The sequence below is a fragment of the Manacus candei genome, unplaced genomic scaffold, assembly GCF_025592945.1.
Source record: "Manacus candei isolate 608988 ecotype Guabito, Panama unplaced genomic scaffold, ASM2559294v1 h1tg000028l, whole genome shotgun sequence".
NCBI lineage: Eukaryota > Metazoa > Chordata > Aves > Passeriformes > Pipridae > Manacus > Manacus candei.
In genome coordinates, this window is record NW_026138076.1 from 29545588 (window position 1) to 29566915 (window position 21328).

The 21328-nt window shown below is 39.0% G+C and overlaps 1 protein-coding gene across 4 annotated transcripts; it reads left to right on the forward strand.

Moving 5' to 3' along the window:
* Nucleotides 1-1158: 1158 nt before the first annotated feature.
* INTS10 (integrator complex subunit 10) lies at nucleotides 1159-21255 on the forward strand. 4 transcript variants are annotated; one of them, XM_051789636.1, is made up of 18 exons: nucleotides 1159-1324; nucleotides 2174-2241; nucleotides 2506-2609; nucleotides 3628-3767; nucleotides 4274-4355; nucleotides 4657-4797; nucleotides 5168-5339; nucleotides 5783-5952; nucleotides 9281-9414; nucleotides 10178-10331; nucleotides 10965-11047; nucleotides 11926-12078; nucleotides 13169-13277; nucleotides 13551-13630; nucleotides 14088-14250; nucleotides 14815-14908; nucleotides 18875-18952; nucleotides 20877-21255. In XM_051789636.1, the coding sequence occupies exons 1-18, from the start codon at nucleotides 1196-1198 to the stop codon at nucleotides 21031-21033; spliced, it is 2211 nt and encodes a 736-aa protein (XP_051645596.1). In that variant the 5' UTR covers nucleotides 1159-1195; the 3' UTR covers nucleotides 21034-21255. The 4 variants fall into 4 exon arrangements, with proteins under 4 accessions (XP_051645596.1, XP_051645597.1, XP_051645598.1 ...); XM_051789637.1 differs by having other exon boundaries at nucleotides 1176-1324; nucleotides 10175-10331; XM_051789638.1 differs by lacking the exon at nucleotides 18875-18952 and having other exon boundaries at nucleotides 1176-1324; nucleotides 10175-10331.
* Nucleotides 21256-21328: the final 73 nt, after the last annotated feature.

Here is a 21328-nt window from a genome sequence, read left to right on the forward strand (position 1 = left end):
GAGATGAGAAACAAAATTCCCAGCCCTCGAAGGGGCTCTACAGCTGAAAAGCTGTGGCAGGCTAACACTGTGAGAACATATTTTCAGCAGCAGCAGAATGAGAGGCATATGTGAGCCTTGTGCCATAACTAAGAACAAGGCAAAAATAAACCAGTCACCTCAGCAGGAAAACAGGGACCTTTTTTATCCATAACAGAAGTTATGGGTCTGTTAAAACTACTTGCTAATCGGATTATTACACTGACTCTTGCATGTGTAGGTTTATGGATTTGATCAGTGGAAGTCCCCAAGTGCAAAGTCTGTAAGGTCTGTTGTGACAAAAGGAAGGAAGAGCCTACTTGAAAGGAGCAAACAAACAAAGCGACAAGAAAAGAAACAGAGACATTTAATTATGAACTAAGTAACAGAAAGGGCTAAGTTTGCAATCAAGCATCCTAACACCAAAAACTAAAGAGAACAAGCGAGTCTCAGTTGCAAGCTGTTGAAAGCTAGGTGCATTCCTGTGGTGAAAGGTCTTGCTTTTCTTGGCATCTGGCAATGGTGACCTTGGTACTGGACTGTAAGAACCTTTGAGAAGCATGAGCCCAGGCAGTATCATCCTGGACTTTTAAAATGGGCTTTGATTTGCAGCAACACCAGATTAAGGAGGGCAGTGCTCCACTGCCCCTGGCATTGGTGATTTAACTCTACTGCCTCTCAGCACCTTTAGAGACATGGCACACGGGGCCAAAATTCAGGTTTCCTGAGGGTAACTCGGCCAATCTCCTACCAGCGACCACACTGGCTGCCAAAGGCTAAAGGGCAGGAGGCCTCTTTCACCTTTGCTCCCGAAATTCCTTATGGTCACTTTGAAAACCAAACTATAGCCCTGGGCTTCACGAAAAAACTCCAGTCCTTCGTGCCTCCCTATACAAGGCCTCCCCGACCCGACACTTCCAGCTCCACATGCCGTCCTCAACCTACTCCCACGCTCCACGTCCTTCCACCTCCCTCCAATCACTGTGCCCGGCCCAGCGAGCCGGAACATCGCCTGCCCGCTTCCAAGATGGCGGCCGGAGCGCGCCCCCTGAGCAGCGCGCCGCACCAGGGCAGGGCGGAAGAGGGGGCGCTCTGGCCTCGGGGCGCCGCTGAGCGCATGCGCACCGCCCGGCGGCCGGGGCGGGGCGGGGCGGGGCCGGGCGAGGCCGGGCGCAAGATGTCGGCGCAGGGGGACTGCGAGTTCTTGGTGAAGCGGGCCCGGGAGCTGGTGCCGGGGGACCTGTGGGCGGCCAAGGCCTGGCTCATCACGGCGCGGAGCCTCTATCCCGCCGACTTCAACATCCAGGTGAGCGCCGCCGGTGTCGCACCCGGTCGGTACCGGGGGTGCCGCGCGGCCTTGCTGCGGGCGCTGCCTGATTGACAGACGGCTCGGCCAATGGGGGCGGGGCCGTGGGTTGCCGCGGTGACGTAGCTAATAATAATAATAAAAAATTTAAAATACCTCTACTACTTATGGGTTTTGTAACAGCTCGGGGTCTTTGCATTGCATTTGTCTGGCTACAGACCTTGATTTCTAAGTTTTCTATTTGTGTAAAGATTAAGCCAGCGTGTTCGTAGAACTATGGAATGTTAAGGGTTGGAAGGGACACCCTAAAGGTCATCTAATCCCAAACCCCTGCCGTGGGCAGGGACACCTTCCACTAGGCCAGGTTGCCCCAAGGCCCATCCAAGCTGCCCTTGAACACTTCCAGTGTTGGGACATCCACAAGCTCCCAGGGCACCCTGTCCTAGTGTCTCACCACCCTCACAGTAAAGAATTCCTTCCTAATATCTAATGTAAATTTCCCCTCTTCGAATTTGTACCTGTTACTCCTTGTACCCCTTACCTATCAGTATGGTTCCTGGCAAAGAGTCCCTCTCTGGCTTCCCTGTAGGACTCTTTCAGATATTGGAAGGTTGTTAATATTAATAATTTTATTAGTAAGTATATTATCTTACAGAAGTTTATGCCTAAATTAATGTATGATTAGGTAGTCTAAACTCACTTCCTAATTTCTCCAGCAAATGTTGCAGTCTTTTAATTTTCTGTTACTCAGTGCTGTAGCAAATTGAGGACAGTTTTTTCAGAGTGGAAGGACTAATCTGATTCATAGAGTGTTCTAGAAAGGTAATGTTCTGTTCTTTCCTCCCGCAGTATGAGATGTACACTATTGAGAGGAATGCTGAAAGGACAGCGTCTGCAGGCAGGCTGCTCTATGACATGTAAGTAATCAGAGCTGGAACCTTACAATTATGCCAGGTGCTCATTTCTATAAATTGTCAGACTTTTCCAGAAATACAGTATGAGTGTTCTTGAAAATCCATGTGGATTAATTAAGCAGAAAAGTTCTAATTAATTAAAAATAGACAGTAAAAAGGAAGGTTTTATTTTATATTTGGCTCATGCACATATTTTCATGGAAAGGTTTTGCCATGGAAGCAGATTTTGAGGTCACCGTGCATTCCTTGCCTCAAACTTTGTTACAGGTTTGTGAATTTTCCAGACCAACCTGCTGTATGGAGGGAGATCAGTGTTATTACATCAGCACTAAGGAATGACTCACAGGACAAGCAGACACAGTTTTTAAGAGGTAAGGATTCTCTATCCTGAAGGAATCTAAGGATAAACCCTCTGGTTACATATCTAGTGTGGCAAGTAAGTGTCAGTCTTTTTAACTTTGCTTGTGGGCTGCAGGTTTTTTTTTTCTCAACTCGGCCTTAGAGATTTCATTTGGTGTGTTAGGCTTAGGAAAATAAAGGGATATGACAAACTGATTCCTACTGCTTTGTCGCTGACATGGGCAGAGTGAGTCTGCCAAAACAACAAGCACTTAGAAAAGAGATTAAATACGGAATAAATGGAATGGGACTTGTGACTCATCATCCCACAGGTTGCAGAGAACAGTGAATGATAATAAAGATGGGGTGAATTTGTATATATGAAGTGAGGGTTATGAAAATGAGCAGTGACCAGAAGGGCTTGGCCGTTACTGCCGGCAGCCACAGGCAGTTTTGAAAGCAGGATTTATGCCTGAAAAATTATAACCTGCTGTTTGAATACATGCTTCAGAAGCTCTAAGGATAAGCAGTGTGTAGCTCTGCATAAAGGCTATTCCAGTTAAGAAAACATTTGATTTTTCATGGGGTGTGTTTATTTTTCAGAGCAAATACATAAAACATACAGGGAGAATATGTTAGTTTCTTTTTGGTGTCTCACTGGAAGTTTAAATTGGAAAAAACTAAATTTTAATAATTAAAATATTAATTGTAAAAATGGAATGTAAGTCAAAAATAAATGAACGGTCTTGAAAAGGCATCTTGAAATGCTGAATACTTAAGTATTAGGATTTTGAGTATTCCACTCATTAGCAGTCTTACTTGTTAATTCAAGTTCTCTGCACCCGAATAAACACAGATAAAGATTAATTTGGTCTTCTTTGAAAGGAACAGATTTTTTTTTTTTAGTCATGGGTATTAAAAACAGAAAAAAACAAAAATCCCTTTCACTCTGCATGGCAAAGTGCTGTTGACTCATCTTTTACCCTTTTTCAGTCAGCTTTACAATTCAGACACAGCAAGGTAAATGTCTTAATTTTTTTTTTTTTTAAGGATTATTTGAAACCCTTCCTGGTCGAATCCAGTGTGAAATGTTACTGAAGGCAACAGAGCAGTGCTTTAACACACTAGAAAGGGCAGAAATGCTACTGTTACTTCTACGACGTTTCCCAGAGACTGTGGTGCAGCACGGGGTAAGAGAAGAGAAGCTTGTAGTAATTATTCAGGATATTGACACTCTGCTTCTTGAGATTTTGCTGAAATGTGTTTTCCTTTGCCTAGTGAGGGGGTGACTCTTTTTATTCATGTTTAATTGTGGCTAATAGTTCAGACTGCTGTATTGTGAGGTTACCACCAGCGAGGAATTAGGCAGGAAACAAATGGAAGCCGATAAAACAATCCTTTGTTTTGTAAATGAAAGAATATCAGTTATGTATGACTTTCACCTGTCTGTGCATGTCTTTACTAATGTAGTCACATGGCATAGTTTTTCTCTTGTTCTTGTCTTGCTATCTTCTGGAGTTGCTTTTCACCTGTTATTAAGTATGGACAGTTTAACTATACCTTCACAGACTTGCACATGCTAATCATGTATCTAATCATGCATCCACTGAATTACTGTTCAACCTCATTAAATTGCAGTTCAAAAAGTTTCTAGAACCACTGGTACAGTGTTTGATTTTCACCTCTGCTCACACAGGTAGGCCTTGGAGAAACATTATTAGATGCTGAAAGTATTGAAGACCAAGAATCTCCAGTGAATTGTTTTAGAAAATTATTTGGTAAGAAAATACTAATGTTCTTGTTTTACTTTGTAGTATGGCAAGATTTTGAGACCAGTAAAACTACTTTCAAGATACTGCGATTAGAAAACCGCTTTAGTCAGAAGAGGCTCAGGCCACATTAGTCCAGGCTGACCATGTAGTACAAATTGGTATTGCAGTCTGTCATGTGAGGTTCTTTGTGGTGTATGGTCAGCCAGAGATGGAGGCTTACATTGCTGGTTGAGAAACCTTACCTAGGACAAATAGAATAAAAAGCCCCACAAACCTAAAGAATTTTTTGGTTTGTTTTCTATTTTAGTTTGTGATGTTCTTCCTCTGATAATTAATAATCCTGATGTACGACTTCCTGCCAGCTTGTTATATAAATATCTGAATAAAGCAGCGGAATTTTATATTAACTATGTAACTAGATCTACACAGACAGAAAGCCAGTATCAAGGTAAGAATATTTTTACAAAATTAATCTTTCTTAGAATGTATTTTAGTAAAAAACGCATTATTTTTATGTAACGTAACATGTAGACAACGATTAATAGTAGAATTTGATGTTTCTTAGTTCTTTGATTCCAAAATACCCCATAGTGCTTCAACATACCTACCGAGAGGTAGGACGAAATATCCAAGATGTCCTTATCCAGCCTAGCAGCTCCCTTGTATGAGGAGGCAGAAACGCCTACTACTCCCTGTTAGCCTTCTCGGTAAAGAATAGTTACCTTAAAAGCTCTGACATAATTTTTACATCTTCTTCTTGAGAATTGATCAGTTTGTTTGATTTCTTTATGAAGAGAAAAATGTGCTGGTTTTCCTAGGTTCACAAGATTCCTCTGATATTATGTCTCCAAGCAAGCGCAGCTCTCAGAAATATGTAATAGATGGTCTCACAGAGAAGTCATCCCAGATTACAGATCCTTGGGAGAGGCTATTTAAAATATTGTCTGTGGTGGGAATGAGGTGTGAATGGCAAATGGATAAGGGAAGAAGGTAAGAAAAGTGTACTTTCCCAGGTATTTCTTCTCAAGGAGAATTTGGCTTTTTAATTCTGAAGGAGGTGCATTGAAGAAGGATTTTAACACTAGAATTTTGTGTAAGTTCACAGCAGCTTTTCTTTCAAGACTGTACAATGTAAAGCAGAAATGTGGCTCTGGACAGCACTTTCAAAATAATCTCTAAACTCAGTTTTTCATTATGAAAGTCATACATAAGAACTATAGTACTGTCAGGTGTCCTTTCCTATGTGCCTCAGCAAAGAGAAACATAGTAAATGTTCAGTGAAATTTTACTAGCATGTATTCCCATCTTCCACTGACTTGAGGTGGGGGGATGTTCTCAGCAGAAACATTAAGATTTTGATATTCACTGTGCATTTCCTTTAGTTTCGGAGTCTGTGTAGCATCCTGAATTCTTTTTGCCTCTCTTCCTCTCAGAAGTTTTGGTGACATTTTGCATCGAATGAAAGATCTCTGCAGATACATCAGTAACTTTGATAGTGATGCCCATGCTAAATATAAGAATCAAGTAGTGTATTCCACGATGTTGGTCTTCTTTAAAAATGCGTTTCAGTATGTCAGCAACATCCAACCATCGCTCTTTCAAGGTTAGTTTCTAATATTTCAACTTCTGTAACGAGTGCATTGTGATTTCATTGCTAATATCTGAGAGATCTTTTCTCATTAGCCTTTTGAAACGGTCATCTTGCAAAGTGATATCTTACAAGTGGGTCTTGTTATAATTCTCTGAAGCCATTAATCTTACCAGGAGAAGTATTTCATAACAACTGCTGTAGTGGATCAGACCAAAGATCAGTGTAACTATAGTGGCTTCAGCCTTGGCCAGCAGAAGTTGTCTAGCAGGGAGAAAAGTAACAGACCAGACATCATGAGAAACATTTCTAGGATTGATTCTTACTCTTCCATCAGCATCATGTTTCTTTCATTTTTTCCTCTGATTTTTTTTCTGAGAAACTACTGGTGTTTCCCTGCTTTCCTTCAATCAAAATATTCTACAAAATGTTTCCATTAGATAACTGAAGATATCTTTGCATTGAGAACAGACAACCAATTTATAATAAGGCAAAGAAAAGCCAAATAGGAAAAGATTTCTTGAAATTAACAAGCTTCCAACTTGGCTTTCTTTGTATAGTTCAAGCATAATCTTCAAGATGTGCTTTGCATATTAATCCTAACTTGTAATTAATTTGTAAATTGAACGTTTAGCGTATGAATGTTATCTGTGTATTTTCCTACCCACTCAGATTCATGATAAAATTATAATTTTAATTCCATGTGTTGTGATCATAAGTTTCATCACATTTTTCTGCATGGAGCAAATGATCATTTGACTGAGGAAGCAGTCAGTACAAAATGATGGGTTTTAAGCAGCTATACAGAATGTTGGGTAGCCGGTTGAATGGTGTCAGTAGATAGCTAAGCTCAGAGGACAAATGACGTGGTAACCTGTGTGCAAAGAACATGTAGTCACTTTAACAAATACAGGAACTAATGGAGTTGAGTTTTTTGTTCTGTCTGGAGGAAAGAAGAGTAATGGGGGAGCAGGAAGATGCTTCAACTGTGCATGTAGTTCTCGCTGCTTGATTCTGAGTTGAGGAAGAAATGAAGTAAAGAACTAGTGAAAATGTTCCTTTTTAAGTTGTACAATTGAATATTTCAAAACTAGTGTTTTCAGACTGAACTACCAAAAAAAGAAAGTATTTTGATGTAGCAAAGTGCAGTCCCTTTGATGCAGTGTTTGTGGTATCCTCTGTCATTTCCTGACATCAGGAAAGTATTTCTGAGACATCTTTTACTCATTTCTGCTTTAGCAAGAAAGTCCAGTGGTATTCAGTGCCTTTCTTAGCCTTTCTATCATTAAAGTTTTTCCTCCTTCTCTTTGGAGGGTTTACTGTAGAAATGTAGAATCCTACATATTTTAAAAGCATGGTGGTGGGGAAAAATGCTGTCTCCTCCTTAATCTGTAGCTCTGAGATTAGATCTGTGACTTTCTTCTCATGTGCCTGGATTTGCAAGAAACCTCTGGAGGGAAAACTTTTCAATGCATTTCTCTTACATAATTCATATCTGCTTTGCTGGAGACTTGATAAATGAATGAGGCAATTCACATCTCTCCTAACTTTCAGGCTGCCTGCAGGCTTGGCAGGAGTTGCTGTTTGGGCTGATGCCTTTAGGGGTTTATTTACAACACTTTCTGCTACAAAACAGTTAAAAACTCTGTTAGCTTACATTCTAGAGCCTGGATAGACAGAAAAACACAACACTGCTCTTGGTATGGCTGTGTAACTTTCAGTACTGTAAGAGGTCTGCAGCCCCAGTCAAGGGTGAGATTCGGTTTTGTTTTTGTTTAGGACTGGAGGTTTTGGAATCTCTAGTGCACTTGGGGTACTGAGAAGAGAACACTTCTTGGAAAGCAGAGCACTTAGGTAGCTTTAATTTAAATCAGTATGAGTAAAAGAAAAACCCATTCTTTTCTCCTCAGGTGTTAGAACTAGGCAGCTCTTGAGGTTCTAGCAAGGAAACTCTTCCAGCATCCCAGTTGTGGTACTTTCATATGTATTTCTCATGGATGCCATCTTCTGGATTATGTCTTAGCTCTATTTTCAGTTTGCTTAGGTTAGATTCTGATATAGTGGAATACATGATGGTACAGGAGAGGTAATTTCAATCTGTTGTAGCCTTTGTGTAGGGGACATTTTGATGGTGGTATTTAGTTTGTACCTAGTCAAAAGAGATAACCTTATTTGTTAAGTATACCAGGTTGGTTGTTTCTTCTAACATGAACTTCTATTGTATAGGACTTCTTACACATCACTTTTGAGTAGATAGGAAACCTTAAGATAGGTTCTTTTATGTCAATAGATGAAATAGATGAAGTAGATTGTCCTTCTACTAAACTCTCAAAATAGTTCTTTGCAATTATGAATGAGGCCTTAGCCTCACATCTTTATGAAAATAGAAACAGAAGAAAAGCACAAACTGAAAATACTTGTCTGCACTACTATCTTATGGGACAGATTTCAAAAAGAGAAAAGAGATTAATGGATTTTCCTTTTCCTTTATATTTCTCTTTGTCTGAGCTTTGCACATCTATATACAACTTGATTGTGCAAAAGGAGGAAATGTTTTTGGAAGTAAAGCTGTCTCAGTAGTGATCATGTACCAATGTTGTTTGAGATTAAGAAGTATTGTTCCTATTTTATATTTAATGAAACTTTAGCACTGGGATTTGAAATAACAGCTACCAGATCCCACCGGCTGTTCTGTGACACTGGTGAAAGTAAAAATTGTCTTCTGTGTTTCAAATTGAGGCTTCTCTAGAGACTATGGAGAGTGAAGATGCGCTCTGGCAGTCAATTAAAGGTTTAATTCTGTTTACTGAAATCACTGGGATCAAAGCTGACACTGAGTGATCCTACCAGGGAAATCTTGTCATAAAATATACTCACTTCTTCAAGGCATCAGTGCCTGTCAGCATGTTGCTTTGGTTTCTCATGAGAATGTTTTGAGAATATTGCTGTGCTTTGCCATATTTGTGGCTGTTAACTTCAGAGCCATTTGCACTGTTCATCTATTGAATTATTATACTTACATAAAAGCAAATAATACTTGATGAGAGAACACCTGCTGCCTAAGTATATCTTGTGACAGCTCCATAAGAAAAGGATTCAAAAATATTCTGAAGCTCTCAAGCAAACTCTCGTGATGTCTGACCTTTACCATAAGGCTGCTTTGAGGAAACCATAGCTTTAGCAGCATAGTTTGATCTTATGCAACTTAAGTGACTTTGTTTCAGATTGTTTTCTCTAGTATTAGAGTCATTACTTGTGAAGGAAACAAAACCAGCTTGCTGTAGGCATGAGTCCTTTCAGATCAGTTTAGAGTAATTGTGAATTAATGTGTCTTTAAATCCAGGTCCAAATGCTCCAAACCAAACCCCACTGGTTCTTCTCGAGGATGTATCCAACGTCTATGGTGATACAGATATTGATCGTAACAAACACATACACAAAAAGAGGAAACTTGCTGAAGGAAGAGAAAAAACAATGGTAACTCTTCTAGACTTTTTATTTCATAGCAAGAATGGCATTGGTACTGGAATTCAGACAATAGTGGTTTTGGCGTAGATGTAATAGACATATTTTTAGAGCTATGCTGGAATAGCTGTTTATGACCACAATTTTCAAAGAGATTTTTTTTCTAAAGCCAGCAAGAATAAAACAATTTTTGCAGCAATTGCTGTAGACACATATGTACTGCTGTGAATATTTTAACTTGAAGGAGTTCAGCAGAAACTCTTAGAAAGGTAGCTATAGCAGTCAGGTGTTCTACAACTAAACTTCTGAAGTAATTGACTTTTCACGACTGGAACTGTCAGTATACATACTGCTTTAGTGGTAGAAACCCACTATTTTATAGAATTTCTCTGGTGGTAGAAGTACACACTTACACAAAAATTTCCTCTGCACTATGCCACTGTAGGCTTAAACTGAGTGATAAAGTTTAAAGTGTATGTACTTCAACAGATAATCTATCTGAAGCTCAGTGATGGTACACCATGTTTAAGAGAATAAATTCGCTTGGGATACTGCCTATCATACTGTGCCCCTGAGTTTCTTAGTAGCAAAACAGATTGGTCTTATATTAAAACAAGCTAAGCAAAAAATCACTTAAAGGCACTTATACTAGGACCTTGGTATCTCTAATACATAGTTTTCTTGTGTTTAGTGGAACTTCTGTGGTTTTAGAGTCCTTTGAAATAAGTATAAATTATGAAGTTAATCTTTTTGTTTTAAAATGACTTTTAAGCAGAGCTCAGATGATGAGGATCCTTCTGGGAAGGCACGAAGTCGCCATATTACAGTAAACAAGGCAGATCTTGCAAACTCCATCGAAGTATTAGAGAGCTTCAAACTGGCAAGAGAAAGCTGGGAGCTGCTCTGTTCTCTGGAATCACTTGACAAAGGTAAGGCTAGCTGCAGGCAGAGTTGCATTTATGCTTCATTGCTCTGCATAGAAGTAATTTTACTGTTGTTAAAATGGAATTCCTGTCAATTATGAATCCTTAAAATTGAAATTGCTTTGGGTCCTGAGTATTTTTGATAAAAGTTCCAGTAAGGAGCTTTATCAGTTGTGTTTCTGAATATTTTGTTCCTGTATTTCATTTCATTCTTGATGTAGTTTTGCTTATTCACTTCCACTTCTGTTGGAGCAGTTGTTCAGTAGTAGAGCTGATAATGCTGAGTGAGGATGTGCTGCTAATGGCTGCCTTAGTTTATGCTTAAGAAGATGTGTGTTTACTCTGTCTCTTCCTTTCTCATAATATCTGATGTGATAATCTTGAAGAAAATTTCTAAAAAGCAGGGAAATAGTACCACCTAGCTGCTTTTAGGTTTGTTGGACACTGAAGAGAAGTATAATCAAAATCTGAGTGTGTAGAAAGAGAGTATTTTATATTTGAAGGATTTCATGCTCTTACTGTTTTGGTGGGGTTTTTTTCCAATTTTAAATTGAGCTTCTTTTATATACAGAATTGATTTTTAACCCAAAGCTATGAAATCCTTTATTTTCTCTTTTTCTTCTCTAACCACTTCTGCAGAGTTCACCAGAATTTGTTTGTCATGGAAGACAGAGAGCTGGCTTTGGTTAAGAATCTTTCTTACAGACATGATCATCTACCAGGTAAAAAAAAATACAGTATAAACGAGGAAAAACAACACAATTGTGTTGCTCTTCCTTCTAGAGGAAGCTAGTTTGATTAGCAAGTTTGACTGCTTATAGTGTTTACTGATTTTATGCCTTAAAATATAACCCTTGTGGGGATGGAGCTACACTGTTTGTAACACAAGCTGGGTACCCTGCTTAGGATATTCCTGTCCCAATAGCTGTTGTTTGAGTCCAGCTAGTTTTGGCATATGGAAAAGACCTCTCTGCAGGCATTTCAACCAGTGGATATAAATCGCTCTCTCTCTCTCTCTCTCTCTCTCTCTCTGTATATATATATAGTGTTATGGAAGAAAAGTGCATTTTATTAGTCAGTGCATTATATTGGAAAACAATTAGAGAGAGGAATTTTCAAACACCAAAAGATTTGAATATGTCTCAGTTAATATTTATCATTCTCCTCAAAAATTAGGCGGACTGTGCCTATTCCAATACCACCCACAGAAGAAAGCTTGTTCTTTATTTTTCCTTTGGGGGTCTTTTATTTTTGCCTGTACTTGTTACCTGAACAAGAGCTATTTCAAACTTTATTAGTCTAAATAAAGAAACTGTTAACTCAAGACTATGATTGTTTGATTCGGTTACAAATATGATTTCGTAAACTGTTTTTTTTAAAGCGGAATTCTGTTTATCTTGTCACTGCCCTGCAAATGATTGATCCACACTCCTGCACACAGCCCATCACTGGAGAGTGGTAGACTAGGTTAAAATTTTGAAGGCTTGTTACTTGGACACTCTGTTTTGAAAGCTTTCTGTAAGGGAATTTTTAGTTCTCTTTTTCTACCTGTTGTATACAGAAGACCCTAACAGTATTGGTTTTATATCCTTTTTTAAAGGGGCAGTACAAAAAAGCAATCAGCAGCCTCCATCACTTGGCAGCTCTTCAGGGCTCTCATTCTCCACAGCAAATTACAGGACAAGGATCTCTAGAAAATCAGAGAGCACTAATCCAGTTAGCATCATGCCACTTTGCCCTTGGAGAATATCGGGTATGTACAGCAGTCCACACACTGATCCTTCATCATCTGGCCCTCTCTTCTTCCTTTGAATTTTCCTGCTTTCAAAAGGGTATCAAGTATAAACCAGGGTCTACTGAAAAATCCGTGCTTCAGAGGAAGAATTACACTTCCTGCCATATTAGCTGACTATCCATTAGCAACTCTCTTTTACATATATATATAGTCTATTTGGTAGTTAAGATTTGAGAGTTTAGTTACAATTTTCCATAGCTACAAGTGTTTGAGTTGTCTGTAAATATAACCTTAAATTTGAATTCTTTAACTTTATTGAATCAGTTCTTAAAATTGAGGGGAAATTCTTAGATATAGGCTTCATATGGAAAGAAAAAGTAAAGAAACTTCTTTAATTGTCTTAGAAAATAGTTATCAACTAACAATGTAAGAGACTCTAGATCAATATTATCTGACCTGACCTCTGAATTTGCTTTACTTTTCCAATACATATTTTGTGTTTTTTAATATTACAGCCATGCATGGTGGTCTGAGGTCAGTCAGTGTCAGCACTGATAATAAAGTCTGTGTCTCTTAGGATCTAATATCATCCTACTGTTATTGGACAAGTGCTTTTGTCCCTTCTAGTTTAGTACTTTTTCACTGAAAATGTGATCATCTATCCCCAGACCTCCTACTGTCTCTAGGAAATAGCATTAAAAATTCATTGAATTTGTCATGCTGTCAAATTGCCATTTTCCTTTCTATTTTTACCATGAACAGAACAAGCTTTACAAAACTATTCTAAGAATACATTTGAAAACTTAATCCCTCAAAATAACATAGGTTTTGATTGCAGTTTTTGATCTGACACCCTTGAAATGAAGAATAGCAATACATATTTTTTCACAATTAAAATTATATATGTAGGCTCTCAGAGATTGTTAAAGGACAGCTCAGTCTTTTTGCTTAGCCAAACTATGCTGTATATTAAGTCCATTCAAGTTCTAGCAGAGAATTTTGCGATTTTTTTTTTTCTTTTGTGGTGTCCGAAATTTTTAATAATTATTAACATACCTGAATTTTAAGAACTTTAAATTTAGCATTATCATGTCCCTTCTTTTTATAGCAAACATGTGAAAAAGTGCTTGACCTCATGTGCTATATTTTACTTCCAATACAAGAAGGAGGTAAAGTGCAAGAGGAGCAACCTAAAGTCAAGTCTAAATTCAGGAAAGGTATGGAGTTGCTACTATCCCTTCTTGGTTTTGTATTGTGGTTTTCATGCTGGTACCTCTTCAAGTATATTGGTGACAAAGTCCTACCACAGGAAAAGAGAAGTGAAGGAAAAAAAAATTAAAGGTTTAAGTTCAACTTTTGAATAATTCATAATTTACCTTCAAAGCTTTCTTCCCTACTTGAGATTGGCAATTGTAGATTTGTTCTGCTCCATTTCAATTTCTTTCAAACTTAGATAATTGTGAGACCGCTAAAGAACTGTTCTGTTGCAGGGTCTGATTTGAAGCTTTGGCCATGTACCAGCAGAGCTATCATGCCTTACTGCCTTCATCTGTTGTTAGCTTGTTTCAAGGTAAGATAAGGTCGACTGGGGCTTCAAGTTTTCCTGTCTTTTTAAGGCCTGGTTTATGTGTCTGGGTTCCTGAAGCTGCATGGCCTTATCCCACTGCTGTGACTAAGTGCGAAGGGCTGTGCCTCAAGTCCTTCTCACCTAAATGGGTTGGTGAACGATCTTTTTCTGGAGGGGGTAGTGGAGTGTTGATGGGGGACCATTTGATCTCTCTAGTTTTGAGCAGAGCAGATAGAATTAATCTCAAAATTTTTGTCTCTGTTCAGACTTCCCTTTATATAGGGCACTGGAGAGAAATTGATATCTTAGCTGGAGATTTCCAACCTACTTTAGAAGTGTATTTAATTTTGCCTTAATACATAATTTTTAAAGAACTTCTGTATTTGCACAGATGAATCCCATATATTTATAAAAGCAGCATGTGTTTCCTGATTGTTTCAATGCCATTTTTTCCCTGAAGCTCAGAGCTTTCACGGACAGCAGAGATGACATGGCGCTGGGCCACGTAGTTGTTCTGCTTCAGCATGAGTGGCCAAGGGGTGAGAACTTGTTCCTGAAAGCCATCAACAAAATCTGCCAACAAGGAAACTTCCAGTATGAGAATTTTTTCAACTATGTCACAAGTATCCTTTCTCTAACCAAGAATGTCACATCCTTGTGCTGTAGCATTGAAAAAGCTGTTAGATAGTTTCAGTAGTAGCTCTTTCCCTGAATCATATTTTGTATTTATTTCCATACCATGAAAGCCTCTTACGAAAGGTCAAGCACACAACAGACTGTAAATATGCTTCCTGTCACCTGTTCTGGCACTTGAGAGTACTCTTAAGTATGTTGCCATTGCACTTCAATTCAGAAAACCAGCAGCATAACCTGCAATGCAGAAAAAGGAAGTAAAAACAATCAGGGAATTTGAAGAAATAAACTTTCTTTACCTCTGACTGTGGATATGAAGAAATGAAGAAAGAAAAGAAATTACCTGATGTTTTTGCACTTTAAAAAACCATTTCTAATAAATTTGTGGAGGATTAGGAATACATGCCTGTTATCTTTGTCGCTTTTAAGAATGAGGTACTTCAATAGCTGTTCAGTTTGACTGTCCTTTCAGCAATGTGGCTTCAGATGTGAGGGATAAGAATGAATGTTCTCTATCATTGTTTCCCTACTCAAATCTTTAACGTTTTCTTCAGATGTTGATATGTTGGAGGAATTTGCTTATTTAAGAACACAGGAAGGAGGGAAAATTCATCTGGAATTGCTGCCAAATCAAGCAATGTTGATCAAGTAAGGATAAAAAAGCATTTACTGTTTTCTTTGGAAAAAAAAAAGGGAGTATGTTCTGGTTGTCTTTGCTTTTATGTTATCTTCTGGATAGTTTGTCATGTCTTTGAGCTTAAATTTAAGGAGTTCAAATAAGGCCTTGAGTTTCTTTTTCTGACTCTCCTGCTGATCTGTGAATTCCTTTTGGGGGTTCTTCAACTTTAAACTTCTGCTTTTACAGAACTTTATTTCTGAGTGTGGCATTTGCTTTAGAATGATTCATAATGAAGTTATTACAGTAGTGCTCTTTCAACCAGACACTTGCACTTTACAGGAATTCTTTGAATAATTAGACCTGAGTGCAAGGTGTTGTTACTAATTTGGCTGAACAGTAACACTGAACAGAAAGCACTATTCCTTGTAAACAAAGTTATGAAAGACCACGGAATGATGAAAAGCTTTGGTGTAAGACATAAATTAAATTACACTCCAGCTACACTCTAATAACCTTTCTGTTAGAACTAGCAAGTCATCTCTTGCCATGTACTGAACAATCTTATTCTAGTTAGCTTATTATGAGATGCTAAAGGAAAATAATAATTTGGATTAACTTCCTAGGTGTTCTTACTTGTTCAGTCTTGACTCGGAACTATCTGCTGCAGGGTTTTGGTGGCAGAGTGTTTTGGAATATCCTGGTTGTTTATGAGAATATGATATTTGGCTTCATAAGAGGGGGACTGCTTAAAGTTTGTTGAAATTCCACTTTGAGTCAATGTATTCTGGCTGTTCATTAAGTAGAAATGGGCTGAAGTTTTCAAAATGGGAGCCTAACGTCGGACAACAGGATCCAAACTTGGATTAGTAAATAGATTTTCCGAAGTTCTAGGTAACCAACATAAAAATGAGATGCCAAGTGTAATTAAAGAGAAGTAGAAATTCAAATGCTTACTTATGTGACAGAGAATTTTCTCTTTTAAGGTCTAGATTTTCAAACTCTTACCCTTGCTATATCTCACTGCTTGTAACCCGCTGTATGAAAACAAGCATCAGGATATGCTGCACCACGTATCATGTTAAGTAATAAGCTTTGTCAGCAAGAGGGCTTAGCGCTGAAGACTCTGCCTGGTAACTTCTCACCTGCTCTCTTGATTTCTTTGCAATAGTTCGGCACTGTTTCTCTCGGCTCTGTTTGGATTGGCGTGGTAGCTGTTACTTTCTGTTCTGACCCCACCAGTCAGGAAGTAGGTAGCAAGAAGTTTCTAGCAAGACAGAATTTCTCTTTAACCTCCATTTGATCAGTGTTATGTTTCCTGAATGATGGAAATGCTTGTAGAAGGGCAGTCCATTTCTTTGTGCTTATTGAGCCAAAACAAATACCCTGTCCAGCTGGAAAAGCTGTGTATAGTGCCTTTTATGTGGGTCAGATGTGTAGGACTGGAAGCACTTCATCAGAGAGCTGGTGGAAGGGATAGTTCAGGGCGTAGGCCACTGATCGGAGATGACGTCTATCCCCTGGTACCGCAGATGTTTTTTTAGCTGGACTGGCTGTGAGACCCAGGGGTGGTGTCACCCAACAGCATTGACCTCGCCAGTCCTGGTTAGCTCACAGCTTCCCCCAGCTGGGGTTTTCAATAATGTGTGCCAGCATAGCCCTCTTTCCTGGGATATGGTTGGTAGGTAGGCTCAGTATCTGCAGACTGCTTACATCTTTCAAAACTATCACAAGTTCTGATTGGATGAGCTGCTGCACCATGCTCCCAGGAATTAGAAGAGGCAGCTCAGATGCTATTCAGTCATTCTCAGAAAGACTCTGAGTTTGCCACCACAGGCCAGACATTAAGCAGTTGTTCCTTTGTCTGATCTTTGCTCAGCATAAATGTAGCAATCCTGCATCTCAGGTGATGGAAAATATATTTCAGATATTGTATGTCTTTTGCAGGGACCTTTTTTTTTTTTTTTGATGACTTATAGGACATTTCTCCCCCGTTGAATTCCATATTCTTCTTCCAGTACTTTTTTCTAAGTACCTTGTACTTCATAGGAAATTATATTCATTTTTCTGAAACCAGCAAAGCAAACTGCAATGTGGTTTTCAAAAGCTGAAGTAAGATCTTGGTAGCCTGTAGACTTATAGTTGGGTTCTGCAAAATATATATACAGCTTGTATGCTTTCCCTTTGCTTGTATTCATTGGAGGAATAGGAAGGTCCATGGCTTTGGGTTTAACTGGTGATATAGCCAGCTCATTCTGTTTGTAGCGTCAACAAGATTTATTCAATGACCTTTGAATTGAGCACCACTAAGTGCTTTTGAACTCCCTTCTAGACAAGCCAAATTTCATAGTTTTACTGATTATACATGTCAGCAGTGGCAGTGTTAGCTGGTGAGGTTAAAGAGAAAAAGAACAATATGCAAGAAGTTGCTGCTTATTACCTTGCTTCTCTGTTTGATAAAACTTACTCTAATTAATCTAATAGTAGACTATCAAAATGCATAAACTTGATCTGAAAGCTGAGTGTTCTACCTCTACTCCATTCCCATCACATCTGTCCTTGGGGACAGAGAAGGAGAAGCTCAGTTGGTTTGAAGTGAAACAAAGTATCTTGAAAAAGTAATTTTTATTCTGATTGTGCACATGGGTACATATAGTTCTCACTGCAGATCTTGCAAACAGTAGTGAAGACAGAGTTGCACAGAATCCCTTTTGCAAACATCTGCCACTCTGAGACCAATAACATCTTGCTGGTCCTTTGTATTATCTGTTCCCCATGTCCATTTTTGCAAGTACTGGACTCATTCATGCTAAGAACTCTTGAAAAATTATCTCATTTTATTGAATAATTTTTGTGAATATTTTGTTTCAGGTTATTGTAGCCATATTAGAGTGTTAAGTGTCCCATCTTCATTTGACTTTTATAAGCATAGCTCTCCATCCATATCTGTTAATAAATTATAGATATAATGAAAATGCCCATCTGTGAGATCTGAAGGTAAGCACCTAACTCAGTATTATAGCTATGTAAGTGTGAGTTTTGTCTCTCTGCTCCCTTCTTAGCATCTGTGGGGGTGAATGATGCACTCAGTACTCAGGTGCCTAATAAGATTTAGGTGACATTTTGAAAGACTTAGGTTAAGAAACTAGACCTGTACGCTATATACCAAAATTCTCATTTCTCTTTTTCTTAAGTGGGGCATTGGATTTGCTCTAGGTTGGACATGTTATATTGTTATAGATAACACATAAAGATAAGAACTCCAGGGAGGAGACAAACTGTCTTTCAGCTGAGACACCTTTAGGGGGTCAGTTCATGTGGCCCTGGTCATAAATAGGAGGTTGCTCTGAGCAGGCATTTGTGCTCTGACGTTGTGCCATCCTCTAACAGCCATTTTTTTATGCAGTTTGAATTTGTAAAGGTGAAAAAGGCCATCTGTGGGCTAATGAAAAGATACTTAGGCAACCTTTAACAAACACTGTCATGTACTCAACTTGGCCGATACCCACTGTGCATGCACTCGGCTTGGGCTCAGCAGCAAACCCCTTTACTCCAAGTTGTGATCTCTCTCAGATTGCTGACATGCTCTTGCCAGCTCTGGAGGGAAGCTCTGGTGCTCCTCTGATTAAATCCTCTGCAGTGCTCCTCTGATTAAATCTTTTCTGGCTGACATGCTTCCTAGGAAGAGCTATGACAGTTCATCCTAGTACAACTGTGTATTGTTTTGCACCTGCTGCTGTCCTTTTCCCCCAGTGTAACTCCAAAAATATGTGTATGTATTTAGACCACAGTTGTAGAACAGCCTTGCAATGAAATCTGGGGATATTTGCATGTTTGATGCTGTTAGGGTCCTGCACCCCTTTGGCTGCTCAGTGATCATATTGCTATGTGAGCTCACCCTAGTTTTTTTGTTGCTCCTTTTTCTGGAGAGTTGTTTTGCACCGGAGGGGGAGTTGGTGTGTGGGTGTTTGAATGCTGCTATTTGCTGTTTTTTAAAGGACTTCTAGCCCTCCCATGGGGTTACTGCAGCAGGAATTCATACCTGTGCTACAGCCCAGCATACAGACTGCTGACAGGTACCAAGTGGAAAAACCCCACTCATAGTGTGCTGTGTTTTGTCAACATGTTTTACTGCCCATGGTTTTCAGCAATTTGTTACTTAATCTTTATCTTTTTTTTTCCCTTCATTTGTGCCTACATTGCCTGGCAAACCATGTTGTTCTATTATAACATTTATTTTTCTTTTTCCCATAAGTTGCCAGTATCCGTGTCCTCTCAATTTAATAATCACTATTGAATTTAAACAATAATGTAGAAATACTCCAAAGTTATACTGATGTTTGATCATATATTAGCAAGAGTATAGCCCTTCCTTCTCAAGATACTGGTTACTGGATCCATTTGTAGCTACTTTTCCTTATTTAGGTTGTTCTGAATTCTCTTTTCTGTTTTCCAGCTATAACATGACACACATCTTCCAAAGCGCCGCTGGCCCGCTCAGTAGCTGTAGGTTGTGTATTCTGCTTTAGGTTGTAACTGACCATAGCACTCGGCTGCCAGCAATGTTTAAAACAGTAAGGACTGAAAACAGGACTTATCCCATAACCTCTGAATATGCTGGAGTGTTTTCAGTGTGGTTTTGCTTCACTTAGCCTAGCTCAATAAGGAATTGCCAATAAGCTCCAGGCTAGTCTCCTCTTTGCCTTTTTCATGTGTTGCAGAAGTCTCCACTGTTTTGGCAGAGAAGTCTCTTCTCAAATGCCAGACTTGCTTATTTAAGTGGAAGTTGGGTGGTAGAGTTGGTGAGAGTAATTCTGAGATTTTTCCCTTTCTCATTTCCAGCATCTCTGGATTTGCATAGATGCCCTCACTCTTTATTTTTTATTTTCTTTTGTCTTTCAGAGTGGTTGCTGGGTTTGGACCAGCTCTTCCCTTCTTACCTATGACTCAGGACTTGTCTCAGCATTAGCATTGTGCTTTTCTCTCTAAATTAGTTTATCCTTCTCCTTTACTAGTGTTAGGGCTCTCTTTCCAGGGCATATATTTATTTCCCCTTCCCGAGTAGGGCTTGCAGGTAGATGTTAAAATGTCTTGATCTTACTTGTCCAGTTCTGGACCAGTGCTAGTGAAGTGTAGTGCTTTGGTGCTGCAGAACATTGTTTTAAGGACAAAATTTAGGTGTTGAGTGCTACAGGCCAGTGCGAGGACAAAGAGCTGTTCAGATGAACGGCCTTTAACAGGGCAATATCCCATGAGTTTCCCCAGCCAGCATTGCTTTAGCTTGCTCAATTTTGTTCTGTTTAAAAACAAGTCCTGAACTTCTGCTCAGAATAAATGTAATCCCAGCCTGGTGTCTAGAATCTCCATAAGAGCTGGCTTCTACTGATGCAGACTCACAGCCTGTCTTGATTTGGGTTTTATGAAATGTTCACTATGCCCTTCGTTAGTCAAAGCATTATCAGTGCCCCCAGGATTATATAGCTCCTTCCTGCACTTTGATACTGGTAGAAGATGCCCTCTGCTCTTCATGGTGGCACCCTTCCTCCAGAGAAAGCAAGTTCATCTTGCCACTCTTCTTTCATCCCCAACCATTTAAGAAGTGATTCCAAGGAAAAAGCAGCCTGGGCAGCAAAAGTAGAGAAAAAAAAATATTCCTTTCCCAAGCAAGGATAACTCTGTACTTGCTCAGTTGAGAGAACAGATTTTCCTGTTAGCCAAAAGAGCAACATTATTTCCTCCCCAACAGTCGTAGTAAAAGCAGTGAGAACATAGACTTTTAATGGAACTTCTGTTAAACGAATTGTAAGCTACTAAACACATGATTTTTAAAAAATAGCATAGCACGGGCTATTTGACTCTCATTATTTGACTCTCGTTATATAAACTCAGATATGGACAATAAATATATAATAAGTGACATGCAGTACCCTTTAAATTACTGTAGTCCACTAAATAACAATTATTTTATTTTGTCTGTCTCTCTTTCCTTCATGGCTTAAGGCATCATACAGTTACCCGGGGTATAACTAAAGGAGTGAAGGAAGATTTCCGCCTGGCCATGGAGCGCCAGGTCTCGCGCTGTGGGGAAAATCTCATGGTGGTCTTGCATAGGTTCTGCATTAATGAGAAAATACTGCTGCTTCAAACTCTTGCTTGAATGGACTGGATCATGATGCCATTTCTTTTATGGAGACAGAGGAAGGCTCTTAATTGTATGAACAAGCAGCATGGCAGTAGAAAATCACTTGTTCAGAGTCAAAGAAGTTCCCTATGAGTTACAGGTTCTGCAGTACACAAACACTACTCAGAGTTTGTTCGCTGCTTAGTTTTTTTATGTGGATAGATCAAACTTTATAAATAAAACTTTTTATAAGAAGTCTTCTGTAATATTCTATTTGTTTGTGGTTTTTTTCATAGCATAATACTAAGGTGTCTGTCTTAGTTCTTTCCAT